General features: G+C 34.9%; 1 protein-coding gene across 3 annotated transcripts in view; it reads left to right on the forward strand.

Moving 5' to 3' along the window:
- DARS1 (aspartyl-tRNA synthetase 1) overlaps nt 1–19,800 on the forward strand; it is a 62,121-nt gene that overhangs the window by 10,251 nt on the left and 32,070 nt on the right. For all 3 annotated transcript variants that reach the window (XM_039229942.1, XM_039229940.1, XM_039229941.1), the window contains one exon: nt 5,082–5,184. In XM_039229942.1, the coding sequence (XP_039085873.1) occupies nt 5,165–5,184 (20 nt within the window). In that variant the 5' untranslated portion in view covers nt 5,082–5,164. The remainder of the gene's footprint in view (nt 1–5,081; nt 5,185–19,800) is intronic.

The raw sequence follows: 19,800 nt of genomic DNA on the forward strand, positions 1-19,800 counted from the left end.
CCTGTTATGCAAAAAACCAAAAACCTATGGTTTATAATTAATATTTCTTAAATTAAGGGTAGTGTTTCATACAATTTAAAAAGTTAAATCAGATTTCTTACGGTAGGTTTATGTATCACATCTCTAAAATCAAGTGGTTTGTATAGGAGCAAGAAGAAATTTTTAACTCTTAGTGATATGCTTAAAATTTGTGTCTTTCATTTGTAAAATCTTATGAGCTTAAGCCTGCATGTTGAAAGAGTAATTGAAATATCTGTGGCTCCTTTCAAATTTTAAATATACTACATTGAAGTCAGTTGGCACAGAATTATTCTCTTTCAGTATTATTCTTCCTAAATACTTGCTTGTACTTCCAAAATAGCTAGTATATTTTGGTAATTATGTAGTTTAGAACCTCAAGTTGTGTTCATGCAAGAATATTTCAGAAATAGCAAATGGAAAGTACTTTAAAATATTTAGGTCTTTGCTGTTTTATTCAGTAATCAAAATAAATGATGAAGGAAAATATTACTGTTGGGGATTAGGAAGTTAAGATACATTATCTAAATAATGAGTTCAGGAGCTTGGCAAGCTAAAAGACAGTAGGAAGAGATGAAAACATAAGATTGCCTTACATCTTGGATAAACTAGTATTCCCACAATATCACACTTTATTGGGAGGCTCAGTTGGTTAAGCCTCTGATTTAGGCTGAGGTCATGATCTCACAGTGAATTCGAGCCCCACCTTGGGCTCTGTGCTGACAGCATGGAGCTTGGAGCCTGCTTAGAAATCTGTCTCCCTCTCTCTGACCTTCCCCCACTCACACTCTCTCTCTCTGTCTCTCTCTCTCTCTCTCTTTCAAAAATAAAGTAAAACATTAAAAAAATTTTTAACTTAAAAGCATACTTTATTACTGAGCCATCACTGTAATAGAGATGATATTAGAACTAAAGAATGCACCTGGTGCTATAAGGGGTATCAAACTTTACATTTGTGTAAACTTAAAAAATAAACTGCCTCTTCTAATAACTTAAGAGTCAAATTGCAACACAAATTCTTAACTGTTACAGAGCTAAATATATCTAAAAGTAGTGCATTCATTCAGCTGTTTCAAGATAGTCTTTATATTCCTTTCTATCAACTTGTCTGGTTGAAGGGTTCCAAGAAGAAAGATGAATAATATTTAGCAGTTGGTTTACCTGCCCTATAAAGTTCCAATACTAACTTACATAACATAGAACTGTTTGCTGAAGTGAGAAATCACATATTTGCTTCTTAGAATAAAAAGTAATATATGGGTGTAGTAAAAACTAAAATTCCAAAAGTGCAGAAAGACTAAAAGAAAAAAATAGAACTCACCATTCTAACTTCTCCATCTCATTATAGTCTCTTCCCCCAGAAATAACCACTATTGTTTCCTTGTGTGTCCTTCCAGGGAAAAAGTGCATTTATGAGCATAGGTGTATTCTTTGTTTTTTATTTTTTAATTATACAAAAGGGATGGCAGTTCACATGCTGCTCCTGTTGTCCGTGTCTGTAAGACAGTGAATTGCAAAACATGGAACCTAAAGCATGCCCTGCAGTATATCACCAACCAGAGCCAAAGAAGGAACAATTTTGTTTACAAACTTGCAGGAACTTGGTCTCAAAAGTACTTGGTGGAAGTCTGAGCAGACAGGTCTACTTATCAGGAAACCAGTACTGATTTTTTTTTTTTTTGAGTCTTTTAAAAATCTTTTTGAGGGGACAGTCAAGGTTCTAGTATCTGAAGGTGCTTTGAACACTGAAAACCTGGAAACCATAGCATTAGAGTCAAATGTAGATCGTTCCACTAGTAGAGACTGCATAGATATGAAGTGAGTGATAATAGAGTTTCAGTGCTTTTATAGAAATAATACTGCTGTGAACACCTTTGTCACTATAAGTCTTTACATACTCAATTTCCTTAACATATATTCAAAGAAATACATTTTTTTGAAGCCGAGACGTTTTTAAGCCTTTTCATGCCTACTGCTTGATGGTTCTCCAAAAGGATGTGCAAGTTTGCCTTGCCATGAGCAAATTATGAAGGAAAGGTTTTCATTTTATTCTCCCATGCATTAGATAATATTACATATTTTTAAATCTCTCCTAATTTGAGAGGTAAATTATGCGTCATCTTTGCTTCCACTTGCATTACCTTCATTTCATTTTTTCCTCATATTTCCTTACTAATGATACAAAGAAATGATTAGTTTATTGCCCATTTACCTGTTCGAATCTCAATGTTCTTTACTCATAAATCTTTATGATCTTTATGTATTAAAGATGTTAATTCATATAAGTCATAAGTCAGTAAATAATTTTTCCCAGTATTTCCATTTTCTGTGTATAGATATTCTGTAATTTTTAAACTTAGGTTTCCCCTCCTCCTTTGTACAGTTTAATATTCAATTTCATTTTTTACTCAGTCTTTATTCACTTATTTTATTTCCTCAATTCCGTCTGAAATTAAAATTTCCTTAATACAGTGTACTTTGAGTTTGTTCTTCTGCTTCATCTGGCTCTTTTTGTGCTGGGACATTTTTACTAGTAGATTTATATAGTATGTTCATGATCCAGGTCTTATTCACATCCCCCATCCATTTCCTTTTTTGAAAAATAAGAGGTGTAATTTTTAGAATTACATACAGTAAACATATTAAACATTAAAAGAAGACTGTAAATAATCTTCGCTCATAACCATTCATTTCTTGATTTGTTTTCCTTAGCAGTCATGTCAAATCTCAGGGAGTGCATTTCCTTCTATACTTAGCTTGTTAGAACTCCCCAGGTTCTGCGTAGTATTTGTATTAAAGATTTCCTTTCATCCCTTACCTTTCTTCTATATCTACCTCTCTGTATTTGTTCTCTTAAGAAGTATTTTTTCTCATTAGAAAAGTAGTACATGCTTATTGTAAAAAGTTCAGGAAAAAAACATATAAAGAATAGCATAATTTCCTACAGTTTCATATCTGTTAGTAGCCACAGTCTGTTTTTTTCCTATACAATCAGTTTCACATTTTGGTGGTTTTTTCCCTACACAGTCAATTTTAATATACTTCTTAGACAAACAAAATTGGGATTATACTTTATATGTTTTTATCACTTTCTTTACATGGTAGTCTATCGTGATTATCTGTCAAATAATTATTTTGTGTTCCCAGTGCCTGGCATGATTGTTACACATTATAATCCAGATACAAAATAGGAAATGGTAATCAATCCTCAAATAAGGAGCCAGTGGCTGTGGAACTGTAATAATAATTAACATTAAGTAATAACATTTATTCATTCTTAACATTAAATGGGTATGTCACAACTTTAAACATATTACTTATGTAGTCCTCAGTATTATAGGAGAAAGCTTGAGAAAACCATGAGTAATGTATTATTATTTTCTCCATTTTGCAGATGAAGAACTGAGGCATAAAGCAGTTTAATAATTTTCCTACAGGCCCCTTCATAGGAAGTGATAGGATACCATCCTAGGTCTTTTGATTTCCAAGCTTTTACTCTTTATCAGCCCTTATATTAAGTGTTACCACCTAGTGCTGACCCAGAGACATTTTCATGTGCTAACTTTGTTAAGTCCTGTAGAGTTCTATTCTCTCTCAAGGTCTTGTGTCACCTTGGAGTTCTTTGCAGCGTGGCTTTATGGTACAGCTAGGACTGTGCTGCCTGTCTGCATTATTAGAGCAGCTAAAATACTTTTTAAATCACATTCCCTTCCATTTCACACTAATACTCTGCTCAGAGTTTCACAAACCTGTGGTTTCTGTAGTTCCTAGGATAATGCCATTTAGGTCCATCTGCAGATTTCTCTATGATAACAGTCTTTATCCATTCAGTATCTTAAAGTACTCTTGACTGTGTTTAGTATGTGTTACTTTCTTTTTAAGATTTTACTTCATGACTGGATCATACTCCAAACGAAAGGGAAAATGAGGGCCTATTTAGTGGTTAAAAACATGTCAGTCGTATATTACTCAGAAGCCTATAGATTGTGTCTATGTTTGCACGTTGTTTGCAACCTGTCTGGTTCTTTTTCTTTTTTCTTTTTAGACGCATGATTGCTGTCTGATTTGCATTTCAAAATATAGTATGTTGAATATTGAAAGTAATAACTATAAGCCTGTGTTTTTTTGTTGTTTTTTTTTGGCAAGAATCATTCTTAGTTTAAAAACTGAAATATTTTTATGTTTTATAAAATATCATGATGAGAAAAGTGGTCTTGAAAACAAGACTTGTTTTATGAGGAAGTAATTTCCCAAAACTTGATCAGAGTCTTGAAGATTCTGCTTTGGAGAAAAGAGAGGTCACAAGGATAGTTGTTGAATCTATTAATGAACAATGTTTTTCAAAAAGTTAAGAATAAGGAGTGGCTGTTCCTTATGAAAGGAGAGGGAATCACAAGGCCCAGAATAGGTAAAAATTAAACTGGATTAAACTGGTTATAGAGCATAAAGAGAACGATCTTTTATAGACAAAGTAAGTTATTTGCTGTGAAGAAAATGTGGAACTATTTATAAAGGATGAAGAATGAGGAAGATGATACAGGAAAATAAGACATGGAAGAAACTAGCCTGTCCTACTAAATGCTTGGTAGGAAGTAAAATGGACCACCCCCACAGAATGCTTGCATTCTCTTTACTAAGCCCTTGATTAGCACTTCTGTGTCTGCACGGTTGAAGAACCTGTAGAGGTTAGCAGAGTGCCTTTGCCTGTAGAATACACACACTCATTGTATGAATGTTGAGTTATCTGAAGTTACTTCAAATTTGTTTAATAATGCCATGATAAAGTAATTTTCTGATTTATGATTTTTTTTTTTGAAATTAGTGATTCACCTATGTCCTCATAGCATGTTAAAAACATTTTTGTTACTCTAGTGGGAACTTGGGTTTCTTTAAAGCTTGTCAACAGAATGGGTATTTTGGCAGTGGAAGCCGGATATGTGTGTTCATAACTAATGAGTAGGGTAGATTTTGGCTCAATTTTTAAGTAGAGAAACATTTTTCTTCTTTGTAAAACCTGAAGTAGCATGTCCTTAATACACTCATGTTCTTTCTGTCTTATTCAGGGAAGCAGTCTTTCTTAGTCCTACGTCAGCAGCAGTTTAACGTCCAGGCGCTCGTAGCAGTGGGAGACCATGCAAGCAAGCAGATGGTTAAATTTGCTGCCAAGTAAGTAAGCAATTATATCCTGTTGTCAGAATAAACAATGGTGGGAACCAAGACTCCCAGGGGTTTGGACCATTTTCATACATTAACATCAATGCTTCGTTTGTTTAAAAATGTAGTTATTTAAATTGTCAGTTCAGTATTGCTGAATACATTAAACTTACAAAAGAGAAAATATGGAGCACAGGCTTGAAATTCATTTGGAACTGCTGAAGCAGCACTCTCTACAGACAAGTCACATTTACTTTCAAGTAGAGTAACAAAAAGCCTGGCAGCCTCAACATAGCAAAGCAACTTTATTTTGTTGTGTTTGTTAAGCTTCATTTCCTCCCTCCCTCCCCCAGTTTGAAATTTGCATATTAAGCAACAGGTTTTCTAACTGAAAAATAAAAGCATATAAAATAAAAGAATGTAGTTTTGCAAATGATACCCCCCAACAAAGTAATGCAAATGTCATAACATGTTACAGCTTTTAATTTTGACACCAAAAGGGTTAAAAAAAAAAAAAAGTAAAATGAATCCACTCCCCACCACCCCCCACCCCCAGGTCTTGCTGTCTGGCTCAGAGTTCCTGTAGAAATGCATTGTTTTGTTCAGTTTGCAAGAGGCAGGATATCGAGATAGTGTACGGGTTGTGCATGCTGTAGTTCTAAAGTAATAATAGCTGGTAATGTTTGTATATTTTTGTTTGTATATTTTTCTCAATTTAATCAAAATTCTATTTGCATGATAATGATCAAAGAAGACTTGGAAAAGTGGGCAGTCTTTCTGTTTTCAGTGATAAGAGTATAGGCACAAATGGTATATTTTTCTATTGATTTTTATCTCTGTTCTTTAGATACAAACTTTCAAAGATGAGTGAATATAGATAAGAATTATCTGTAATTTTAGAACAGATAATTTCTAGAAAGAAATTAAAAAACAATCTAATGTAACATCCTAATTTATGCTTGGGCCTTCCCTGACTCCTCTGGCATGGTGTTTTACATGCAGTGAATGTTCAGCAACTGGTGTGGATTTAGAGATTTACTTACCAAATCTAGTTTTATATCAGTACAGTATCTGTACTCCTGTGATATAATACACAGCACTTTAAAAACTCCAATGCCAATAATTATATCAATTCACTTACTACTCAGTAAGTAGTATTTGTATTAACTGGTATGGTAGCCCCACCTTATCCTGTCTCCCAGTCCTGCTCCCTAGAAACTTCCATCTCTTCTGTCTGTATCTTCTGGTGATTAGGTTTGCTGTCTTCTTTTCATAGTCTATAAGGGTATATGCCTGTGGGGTACATTGTTAGCTAGCCTTTTAAGCTCAGAGTGTATCGTGTGAAGTGGAACATAAATAAGCTTAGTCCCTAGAAATAGGTTCTAGAAATTCTCATAAATGAGAATCTATGAATAGAGTCCCTGAAAACCGTAGACATATATGCTAAATTATATTTAGTATACTGGAAAATACTGGGAAAAGATCAACTTAAAATCAATAAATAACCTTCATGGCTTTTGTCTTTTACATATTAAATTGTTTCTGAAAACTAAACAATGGAGCTGATAATTTTATATAGAATACGTGTTTCTGTTAAATTGTATTATAACCTTAGTGTAATATTCCCAAAGAAAATATTCTAGTCTAAAAATCTTTGAAAATCCCATTTACCCTTAGTATTCACTAAGAGATGTTCTAATGACAAAAGGACAATGGATTCATTTGATGTCTTTAAAAGTAAACACGTTCAAATAGTCCATGAATAGTTATTTCTTATTATTTTGGATCTTCTTAAACTTCTTTCTGGGCCTTGACGAACAGCAGTTAACCATTTCAAAGGTCATCCAAAGCTTACTAGCTAGCAGAGCTACTGTGTCCTAATGATATGTAAACTAAAGAAAGACTTTAATCTAAATGTTATAGTGTAAGGGTTATCTTTCTTTTAGACAAGAATTTAGATAATTTAGTCTGGATTTCATAATCCAGAGGTGGATCACAATCAAGACCTAGATGTAATTCAGTTTAACAATTTGTGACTTGGTTTTTCTTTCCCTAAGTGAAGCACTGTATCTATTTTTAGTCTCCTGCCCCCTAAAAAGCAGACTGTATTTAATTAGTAATGTGTGAGAGAAAATGGTTTCATAATAGAGCTATTGCAAATTATAAAGCCTTTGGCTGGTTATATGCAAGTGAATGGAGCCAATTTTATACAATAGGCTTAACATGTAGTACTTAGGTTATAATTATTTAGCTTTTGGCACTACTCATATGTTAAGGTGTCTAGCCTGAGTAATTAAGAGTAAATGTGTTAATAACTTTTGCTACCATGTGAAAGAGGAAAATTCTCATGACTGAGACTCTGTGTGGTAAAAAGTGATGAGATTTTTTTTTATTGAAGTGTAGTTGACCCACAATGTTACATTAGTTTCAGGTGTACAACATGGTGACTCAACAGCTCTATCCAAAATGCTCTGCTGACCACCATACTGTGCTTTTACTGTATCATTGATTATATTCCTGATGCTGTACCTTTCATCTCCATGACTTACTCATTCCATAACTGGAAGCCTGTATCTCCTTCTCCCCTTCACCATTTTTTACCCATCCTCCCATCCCCCCACCCACTCTGGCAGCTACCAGTTGTTCTCTGTATTTATGGGTCTATTTCTGCTTCATTTGTTCATTTATTTGTTCACTTGTTTTGTTTTTTAAATTCCACATACAAGTACAGTCATATGGTATTTGTCTTTATGTGACTTTTTTCACTTAGCATAATGCCTCTGTAGGTCCATCCATGTAAAAATGACAAATTTTTAATTTTTGTGATTGATTGATAATTTTTTTAGGAATATGATTTCATGCCCGATAGGTCAGGCAGCTTTTTTTTTTTTTAATGTGACTTTAGATTGTACTTCTCAGATAGTACAGAAATTCTCATCTTTCTTGGTAATAGAAGTCTAAGGCAGCATGTCATTTCCAATTTTTTTTAACGTTTACTTATTTTTGAGAGTGAGAGAAACAGAGCATGAGTCACAGAGTGGCAGAGAGAGGGAGACACAGAATCCAAAGCAGACTTTAGGCTCCAAGCTGTCAGCACAGAGCCTGACACTGGGCTCAAACCCACAAACCATGAGATCATGACCTGATCCGAAGTCGGACATTCAACTGACTGAGTCACCCCGAGCACCCCTAAGGCACATATCATTTCTGAGAGAAATCCAGAATGATCTTATATTCTGACAGAAAGCCAGTATGATCTTATATTCAAAAGTGCTAATTTTTAAAGAAGAAAGTCATGAACAGAAAAATTTTACTTTGAAAATTACCTACTCTTTTCATGATTAATAATAAATCAAGTGAAGTTGTAATACAAATTCTCAAGAACTTTCAGAACTTTTTAAGGAAAAATATGTGTTGGTTTTATTCTTTATCCTTCAAAATCTCTTTCTTAAAAATTATGTTTACTGGCTAGGCTTACCACAAACTATTTTATTTAAAATGAGTATTCAAAAAACTAAAATAAAATGAGTATATAGGGACACCTGGGTGGCTGAGTTGGTTAAGTGTCCAACTTTGGGTCAGGTCATGATCTCACAGCTCATGAGTTTGATCCCCGTATCAGGCTTTGCGCTGACGGTGTGGAGCCTGCTTGGGATTCTCCCTTTGCCCGTCCCCCATTTGTGCTCTCCCTGTATCTCTCAAAATAAGTAAATAAACTTTTTTTTAAAAATACAGATGAATGAAATGAGTATTCATTGGCTCCATTGTGAAAACATAAATTAAGGTAGCTCTCATGCATTTATCTTTGAGGTGTTTGGTTAGCTGGCACTTGTGTAAAACAGGAATCTAAGGTGTGGTTATTGTTAAATGATGATAAGAAGAATTACTCTATTTGGTAAATAATGATAAAAAGAATTACTCTATTTGACATTAACAAATAGTAAGAATTTTTATAACTTGCTGTGGTCTAATTATACTCATGTATTATTGTTATATCATGTATTATTGTTATACCATACTGCAAAAACCCTAAGATCCCATGGACTTTCTGTCCAAAATTTTACTAAAGTTTTTTTGAGAGGACAAGGCACCTGAGTGGCTCATTTGGTTAAGCATCTGATTCTTGGTTTCAGCTCAGGTCACAATCTCACAGTTTGTGAGTTCGAGCCCTGCACTGGGCTCTGTGCTCACAGTGCAAACAAAGCCTGCTTGGGATTCTGTCTTTCCCTCTCTCTCTCAAAATAAATAAATAAACTTGAATAAAAATTATTTGAGAGTAAAGTCATCTTTATGTCTCTCCAAATGAGTTTTCCAAGGTATTTGGCTTTTGGAGCGGGGGACATCTTTTCATTGTTGTTCTTTGTAATTTCCGCCACATTAATTGAGTTGGAACAAAATAGTCCAATAATTTATTAAACTAGTTTTTATTGAGATCAAGCTCTTTTTGCTCTTTCCTAAAGTCTATACTTTCCAGAAGTTTATTTTCCAATGGTATTTTTATCTAAAATCTTTAATGGCTTCCTGTTTCCAACCATATGCAATGTTAATTATACCTGTTGATTCCCTCACTACAATGTTACTTCCCACTACTTCCCCATATATACTCTTCATATTGGACAGATTCTCTGTGTCTGCGATGACCTCTCTTTATCATAAAGTTTTGCTTTTATTCATTAAATCTTCCTTCTTTGTCACTTAGCTTAAGCCCATGTCCTTCATGATCCTCATTGAGTGGTTTCTCTTTCCATTTCTTTAAGGTCCATAGATATGCTCTTAGAAGACTGGAAGGTTTTTGTTGTTGTTATTTTAATTTTAGTATACATTTTGCTGATTCCGTTGAAGTTGTATACGGGTATTTTTCCATATCATTTTAAAGACTAACTTATAGCAGAACTGCTGTGTGAGTTTAGGACTTTTCATATAGCGTTTACTGTTATGTTTACAGTTGTGTTCGTGCCAGCGGAAGCCAGATGATATTCATGTTCTATACTAATGATGATTTCACTGTAGTTTTGAATAACAACACATACTGAGAACAAGTTGGGTTACTAGTGGTACTTGGTAGTTAGGAAGCATCCTGAACTTTTAAAAGCCTGTGCCATTTGTGGCGCCTGGGTGGCTCAGTTGTCCAGTTTCAGCTCAGGTCATAATCTCACAGTTCACTAGTTTGAGCCACATCGGGCTCTGTGCTGACAGCTCAGAGCCTGGAGCCTGCTTCAGATTCTATGACTTCCTCTCTCTCTGCCCCTCCCCACTCACACTCTGTCTCTCGAAAATAAATTTTAAAACTTTTTTTAGAAATGAAAAGAAAACAAAAGCCTATGCCATTCAAGCAGATTTATTGAATCCTATTTTTGTCTATATAGGACCCTCAGATCACTAATAGTATAATAGCTCCCATTGCAAGGAAAAATGTTTCAGTTTCCAATTCTAATAGTTATCAAATTAGATACCCCTTTCACATGAACAAGATAGTTCCATAAAATTATCAGCTGAAACTTTATTTAAATTGTCATTTCTTGGATTGCTGTTTACAGAATTTTGGTTAATTATGGGGCCTAATTGTACTGAACCAACCTCACACTTAACATTTTATATAATTGTGAGCAGACATTTTTAAATTACTGCTAATAAAGTAAAAGTATAGAAACAGATTAAATATAGAACTGGATCTGAGACTAAAGCTCTATACATAAAAACAAATGTCAGTAATTTAGTTTTAGCAGACTTTAATATTGTTACCTTAATTCTTTTATTTTTAATATTTGCTTTCATTTTGTTTTAAAGTTCAGTTTGATTTAAAGTTAAGAGCAGTATCTCATAGCCGCAAGGGTGACTTCCCTGGTCATTGAGGCAGTACATCCATGTTGGGGTTACCTATACCTTTTCTATAAGTTGTACATCTTACTTCATATATACTTTTTTCATTTGTACCATTCTTTCAAAGCCTATAATTTGGTACCCCCCTCCAAATAAACAAAAATAAAGTTAAGGGCTATATACTGTGTAAAACAGTATGGAGGCTCACCAAAAAATTAAAAATAGAACTACCCTAGAATCCAGCAATCACTTTGTTAGGTATTTACCCAAAAAATACAAAAATACTAATTCAAAGTATATATGTACCCCAATGTTTATAGCAGCATTATCTACAATAGCTAAGATATGGAAGCAGCCCAATTGTCCATCAACTGATGAATGGATAGAGAAGGTATGGTATATAGATATATACACAATGGAGTATTAGCCATAAAAAAAGAATGAAATCTCACCATTTGCAATGACATGGATGGAACTAGAGCAAAATAAGTCAGAGAAAGACAAATACCATACAATTTTACTCATATGTGGAATTTAAGAAATAAAATAAATAAAGGAGAAGAGGGGCAAACCAAGAAACAGACTTTTTTTTTAAAGTAGGCCCAGTGCTCAACAGGGGGCTTGAACTCACAACCCTGAGATCAAGAGAACTGTTACCTTAGGAGGTAGGGAATGGGTCAAGTAGATGATAGGGATTAAGGAGTGGCACTTGTGGTGAGCACTGGAAGATGTAGGCAAGTGTTGAAGTACTGTATTGTACACCTGAAACTAGTATTAAACTGTTGGTTGACTAACTGGAATTTAAATTAAAACTTAAGAAAAAAGTTAAAGGCTATAAGCATATAGCATTCATACTACTTTTATATTTGAAGGTATTTAACATGATAAAAGTGATTAAAGTGGGTGCCTGACATTGCTTATACTGTGAAAGAGAGCCCATGTAGTAGTTTGAGAACCATTGGTCTGTGCCATGTAGAGTAGTGGCTTAATTTTTTTACCATGCGTATTTTGAACTTGTTCTTGGGGTTTTGGTGCAGACAAATGAGTTCACAGAGTAATTTAAACCACTAAGTTTTGCAAAGGACTTATGGACAGCTGGTGTAATAGAAGGCCAGAGAGCCCAGAAACTTGGCCCCCCACTAACTAGCCACATGACTTCATATTGTTTTCTCTATGCTAGTCTTACTCCATTCTTTACAGCTAAGACCCTTCTTTAATAAACATCTTTATTTCCACATGCCTGGGAAATATAAAGGTCTGAGACTGAGTGTGGTAGTACCAATTCATTGATTGAAGTTCCTCGACATATAAACCAAGTTGTGCCTACCTCAGAATTGGGATCGAGATTTTTATTATCAAAAGATAGGTCATTATTTTTAAAACTACCAAAATATATGCTTTAGGGATGCTATTTTGATTTAACTGGTAAATATATGGTTTCTCATGTTTGGGAATTTCAAATTCTTTGCCTCAATGAATTGAATATTTAATTTACACCATTGATGCACTTTATGTTGGTGTATTACTTGTATTACTTGGTGTAGTTACCTTATATGTCCTTTTTTTTTTCTTAACTAATCTTTTATTACACCTTTCCCAAGATTTAAAAATTATTAATTTGAATATGGGTGGTTATATAGATCTGTGGGGCACACTTCTCATTGAGTAACATAATAATAAGATTCAACAAATTATTTTTGACAACCAGAAAGCTAACAAATTTGTTGTAGTTTTGCTATAAACCTTTAATACTCAGATTTTTAGAAGTGTTAAAATTTTAATAGTGTTTGTTGATATTAGAATATATAAATATGAAAAAAGAAATTTTAAACTGGTGGGTTTTTTCCACCATTATTGATTTTGGGGGGGAAAGGAGAAGGGAGTAAGTAGAAATGGGAATAGTTTTGAAAAATGAGCTGATGACTACCTAAAATTATAATTATGGTCATCACCTAGCTCTCACCAACTCCCAGGTTTATCCCTACTACTATTAAGTAACAATCAGCATATATTAATATATAGGATTTCTTAACATATTTTAAGCCTTTAATGTGACAAGCTGGTTTGGTAAACACACTTTTTTTTTTTAAGTTTATTTATTTTGAGAGACAGCGCAAGCAGGGAAGGAACAGAGAGGAGGGGGGAGAGAGAGAACGAGAGAACCCCAAGCAGCCTCCATGCTGTCAGCAGCAGAGCCTGATCTGGGACTAGAACTCAAGAACCACAAAATCATCACCTGAGCTGAAATTAAGAGTCAAATGCTTAACCAACTAAGCCACACAGGCGCCCCTAGTTTGGTAAAAGCACTCTGAGGGCCTTAAATATGTGGTGCCTAAAATAATGTGAAATAAAAGGTAAAAACCACTATTCATACAAAGGTTATTCTTGTTAACCTCTGTCGTTATCTTGGATATACTGAATAGATTATATGAATAATGATGGAAATCTCTTCAGTGACCTCTGTTAACTGGTAGCATATATTTCTTAGATGAAGGGCCTGAAAAAAAGTCCCCCCACCCCACCCCAGTATACTCTCCTGGACTTTTATTGCATGTCAAATAATATTTTTAATATTTAAGAAACAAAATGCTTAAGAAACGACCTGTAATTAAAATTCAGTATAGTGACTGCTCTTTCTTTATCTTGCCAAGCTTTTCAGTTGTCAATCATGAACTTTTATATTCATTGGGATGCAGTACATCAGACTCTGAGGTACAGGGAAATAACAGCAATATTATTAATTAATAGTATTCTTTATAATAAAACAATAGCAGCAGTAATGATTAACTATTACTGTATTCTAAGTATGGAGCTGCAATATGCCATACTTGCACTTTGTCCCTGGATTTTCGCAGCAGCACTATGAGGTGTAGAAACTTTTTCTTTTTGTCTGTTCATTTTTACAGTTGAGGAAATGGAATTTTAAAGTACCAAGTGTTTTGACTAAGGTCTTTTGACTCTAGGGTTCATGCTTCCGCTATGTCATCCTGCTTCTCTGAGGTAGCCTAATGATACTAGTCCAAAGCTCACCCCAGTATAGCTCACTTAGAATACGACCTTAATGTCATTGAAATGTGTTGATGACTAGGAAATGCTTTCTGTTTCGAAGTATTGTTTTTTGCCTCAGCAGTATCTTTTCTATTTTTTTTTAGGTTTATTTATTTTGAGAGAGTTTGGGGGGGGGGGCAGAGAGAGAGTGAGAGAGAGAATCCCAAGCCAACTCTGTGCAGAGCCTAATCATGTGGGGCTCGAACTCAAACTGTGAGATCCTGACCTGAGCTGAAGTCAGATGCTTAACTGACTGAGCCACCCAGGTGCCCGTCAATAGTATCTTTTCTAGAGTGTGCAGTTTATTCTGGTATATTCTCAAGGAGTGGATACCTATTAGGGTGCCTAGGTGGCTTATTTGGTTAGGCATTTGGCTCTTGATTTTGACTCAAGTCATGATCTCACAATTGAAGAGTTTAAGCTGTGCATCGGGCTCTGCGCTGACATTGAAGAGCCTGCTTGGGATTCTGTCTCCTCTCTCTCTGCCCCTCTCCCACCTTTTCTTTTTCTCTCTCTCTCTCAAAATAAATAAACAACAAAAAATTTTTTAATAAAAAATAAAAAGGAGTAGATACCTATTTTGTTTCCTGAGGGTGACAGTGGCTTTTAGATACTGCCCCTGAGTTACTGAAAACCAAAACTGGTGAAAAATAATTTTGGTTTTAAAATATGACTAATTATAAGGTAATAAAAAATATTTTTATGTTGAGTCATAAGCTAATGCTAAAAATAGTTCCAAAGGAGCAATTAAAATTTTTTCTAGCCATTATTAATACTAATGAATACCTCTACCATAAAGCAGTAGCTGCCTTCCTAAGGAGTCACCTCCATTGTTAAAAAGCATGCTGTAAAAACAGTGCAGGGGAGGGTGGTGGTTAGAAACTAAAGAGTTCAATGTTTGCAAAGAGTTATTTTTCTTGAATAATTTTAATATGAAAATATTTGATAGCTATAGTTATAAACATGAAACCTAAAATTCACCAGGCATATTTAATAGCTGCATCTACTTTTGCTTAATTATTGGTCTTTTTTATCATCAAGAGCACTGCCACACAGTATATCTTACACATTCTTAGCACCTTACTCTTGTTATGAGAAGTAAAACACAGAGTCGCTCAACAAAGCAACTGTGTGATATACGCAATTGATGTGGAAAATAAAACCATAAATTTTGAATTCAGAATAAGAATTTATCCTTTACTGAGATTCTGCACATAGGAAGGAAATGAAAGAGTTTGGCTGGGTAACTGGTGCTATTCCTTGACACATCAGGCTCTCTGTTACATACTTGTACAAACAAAAATCTTCTGGTAAAATTGCTCTTTTGTTAGTGGGGTAGAAGATATTGGGACATTTGCATGTGATTATAACTTTTTATAAAGTAGTGCTAATATTCAGTTCTGCTGTAATATAACAACTTTCCTAAAAATCTCCATGCTCTGCAAAATAATGCAAAAAAAACCCCTCAAGGTTTATGGGTTAATAGCACAAAGGTCAAAAACTTTATCAGTGACATAAGAAAGAAAGAACCTAATTTGTTAAAAATGTAGATAGAATAGCTTGGTACATATCAAATAGTTGACAAGTACATAAATAATACCATAATAAGTGTCACATTGTATTTTTTATTGAAGTGTAGTTGATATACAATGTTAACATTAGTTTTGGGTATGCAGCATAGAAATTGGACACCTCTATACTATGCTCAACACAAGTGTAGTGTTGTGTGTTACCATACAGTGCTGTCACAATACCATTGACTTTATACCCTGTGCTCTTTCATCCCTGTGACTTATTCATTCTGTAACTGGAAGCCTGTACCCCCCATTCTTCTTCACCTATTTTACCCATCCCTCTACCTTCTCCCCTCTGGCAACCATCAGTTTGTTGTCTGTATTTATAGGTCTGATTTTGCTGCTTGTTCATTTGTTTTGTTTTTTAGATTTTGCATAGAAGAGAAGTCATATAGTATTTGATTTCTCTGTCTGACTTGTTATCAGCACTTTGTCCTACAAAAAAACTTGCTGTTCTTTGTGGAGTGGGTGTCAGAAAGTTGCAACTTATAAATCACTGTGAAGTGGTGGAAGGAAGGCTGTCTGAAACCTGAAAACATGTTTTACCACCAAATGTGAATAGGTGTAGCTTATAACATAGATATTTGAGGTATATGTGTTTTGATTTCACCTGAGTACAGTTGTCCATACTGACCTTGTTTTTCTCACCCATGAAATGTGACATGGGCAAGCCCAGACTTATCATTATGCTCAAATTGATACCTAATATATCAGTTGTGTTGGAATTAATTCACATTTCAAAACAAGTGTTACAGCAAAACTGATGGTACTCTTTAAAGAGATAACTATGTTTGCCCAGTGAGTGGGTAAAAACATGGGTCTTCTCTGTTTAATGGCTGCTGATGTGTGGGGTGAGGAAAAGAAAGAAGTGGAAATTACTTTAAAGTTTCCAGTTTGAGACATATATGGAAGTGACACCATCAATCTGGACTAAATTCCCAGGATGGGCTAGGACTAACCACAACCCACTCTCTGGAGCTGTGATGGGCTCACCTTCTCTGAAAGCACTTTGCCAGATAGAGTAGATACTGAACAGGTGTGGGGCTCTGTTCTCCATGAAGAAAAGGAGATTGGGTTTGGATAGGCAGCTGGCAGTATCACCTAAGTTTGTCTTTGTTAAGTAAATTGGAGAGTAGCTCCAGCCTTTTGGGTTCATGAAGAGTCCAAAGACTGAAAAAGGTTGTTTTACTCAAAGCCATTTTGTTTCTCTGGCTGGTAGTATCCTGTCCCTCCCATTTTAAGTCCTCTCATTCTAAATGTTTTTAGGTGTCTGCTTGGAATAGCTTTGCCTTAAAATTCCTTTTCCTCCACTAGTTTCACTATTACTTCATTTCAAAAACGCACTTCTGTGACCACCGCTTGGATTTTGCCCCTTAGAACTTAGTTTTAAACTCCAGTGACCATTCTCTCTAACCATAATTTTTATCTTTTTACCTATTCCGCACCTCTTAATCTTCTGTTGGACCTCATCAAGACTTCTGGTCTTTTTACCAGTCTTCCTTTTTTCTCCTACTTCTTCTGTCCTCACACAAGCCAGTTTCATTCCCAGAAATGCTCTCATTGCATCATTATCCACTGTCCCCCCTTCTCTTTGTTTCTTTTGGCATACCCCATAGACTGCCAATCTCATAATCTAACACTGAAGTTAAGGAGCAGATTGTGTATCTGTGGCACAACAGTTGATTTTTATTCCTCAGCTGGGCCTAGTAGAATATATTCTACTTTATAATGAAAATAGAGGTTTGTAGGCTGCCTCTGTTTTCCTCGTTTCACTGAACTCTTCAGTATCTCATTCCTCTTTATCCCTTGGTTTCTAAATATAATTTTTTAATTAGAAAAGAAAAATGTGGGAAACACTATGAGTTCCATTGCTTAATACATTGTCAGCCTTGTATTATGCTTAAAAAACAGCACATGAACCACAAATAAATTCTGGTGCACTCTTATGTAAGTAAAGCAAAAATCCTTACTTAAAACATTCACTTTGGGAAGATAGCAGCTTAGTTAGTAAGGCAGCTAACCACCCATTTGCTAGAATCTTTGGTTTGGAAAATAGGATGCTTAGAAATACATCCATAAGAAGAAGCCCATTTCTGATCCTTGATTAATTTTCATTCTGTCCTTGGTCAGATCTTATATGTGAAATGCTTGCAATTATCTTTAGTATCAGAGGAGTGCCTAAGGACTGTTTGTTTATTCTCAAGGTGTTTCCATTTTGAATAGTGCTACCCTGAGAGACTAGACATTTAAAGCATGTGAACTACACAACAAAGTGGTAGAAATAATGGTATTTATATGTTAATTCCATGAGGCCCTATATTTAACTCTATTCCCTCTGGCCATATACCAGGTGGAAAAAAGCAAGGAGTCCACTATTAAAAATATCAAATCAGATAGTTCCAGCTGGGGTTTCCCAATCATTTAAAAGGCAAAATATGAGGTCACTTTTAATATCTTAAGTAGATAACTATCTTAGCATTTACTTTAGATATTAAATCTGAAGTGCTTATCTTTGCCTTACTAACTAGATTATACTACTGGCAGTTTCTAGCTTTTGAATATATTCCTTAAGAGCAACATTGGCACTTAATATGAGGTCAGTTGTTTTCCCCACTTAGCTTTCTTAGGAATATCCAATTCATCAATATACTAATCTGAAAAGTTGACTCGCTAATTGGATTTAAGTGCCACAGGACTCTTCAACACATTATTTTAATCAATTTGTTGGAAAGATCAATTTTCTCATGGTTGAATGCATATAAAAATGAAGCAACTAAATGAGTTACATAGGAAGGTTGGCACATCTCATTCCCTAGAGATCTTTAAGAAGAGGTTCTTAATTGTGTATCCAAAATGATTTGTATTCCTTAAATGAAATTTGTCTGGAAGCAGGAAGATAGGATACCCATCCAGGCCTGTGTTTTTGGATCTCCATCTTATGGTGACTCTTCTAATACTTAGTGTTAGTAGCTGATGTTTGAGTTGAAATAAGAAGTCATCCCTTTTTTTCTTATCAGATTAGTTTTTATTTAGTACCATCTTAAAGTAATGAACAAAGTAGTCTTGTATTAGTTATGGTTGAATTTTGTAAAGACAAAATTTTTGTAATGGTTGCTCTAGAGGCCTTTTTGTATTGACTGCTATTAAGGACTACAGTGAATGTAAACACAGTGTTTAAAGTTTCAAGCCAAAGTTATAGTGACCTCTGTAAGGGGCTACAGTTATTTTGAATAACAGAGTTAAAGTTAAAAATTAAATTTTGCTATTTGTGCCTATGTAACACCCATCTTCCCACCCAGCCTAGAGATGTTTGGATTCTGGCAAAAAGGCTCTTTTCAGACAGCTGGCTGTATACATAGGTATTTTATTTTCTTTTTCTTCATATTAGTCATTGTGGTTAAGTGATTTATTCGTAGCCGGTGAGTCACAAGTATGCTTTTCATTCTTTGAGTCACCTAGCTGCATACAAGTTTGTGCATTTTCTTTCCTTTCTAAATCTTTCATCTAAAAATAGGTATTTTATTTAGTTGGTAAGTTGAAATTTCAGTTGCTGCACTAGCTTTTATAACTGTAAAATACCTAATAATATTCAGAAGAAATCTCACTGGTTTAGAAAACTTATTTAGCACCTCCTCTAGTCCAGGCACTCTGCAGGGTGTGGGTATACAATGACACATATATCACATAAGGAACTTAATTTGGGGAGAGGGCAAAAATAGATTAACAACTGCATACAGAGACATGCTATAGGTGCTGTGGTGCGTGGATAAATACCTCATGTATAGTTGAGGCCCAGAGAGAGGTGGGCATGTGGGTACTCCTTGAGCATCATGTGGATAAGTTGGTGAATATAGACTAGGTCATTATACTGCTGTGGATTGAAACTCTGTTGTTTATTTATGGAGAGAGAAAGAGAGAGAGCGTGAGGGGTAGGGGCAGAGGGAGAGAGAGAGAATCTTAAGCAGGCACCACACCCAGCACAGAGTCCGGGGCTCAATTTCACAACCGTGAGATCATGACCTGAGCTGAAACCAAGAGTTAAATGCTTAACCAACTGAGCCACCCAGGCGCCCCTGATTGCAGCTCTTTGAAAAGCTTCACATAGATGGTTTATACCTCTTTGTTGGATTGAGGTAATTATCTATTGGAGAAGAAACAGAACTTTTATATTTGGCTTTGTCTATCT

Source organism: Hyaena hyaena, unplaced genomic scaffold (assembly GCF_003009895.1).
Source record: "Hyaena hyaena isolate Hyena2069 unplaced genomic scaffold, ASM300989v1 scaffold_41, whole genome shotgun sequence".
NCBI classification, from domain to species: domain Eukaryota; kingdom Metazoa; phylum Chordata; class Mammalia; order Carnivora; family Hyaenidae; genus Hyaena; species Hyaena hyaena.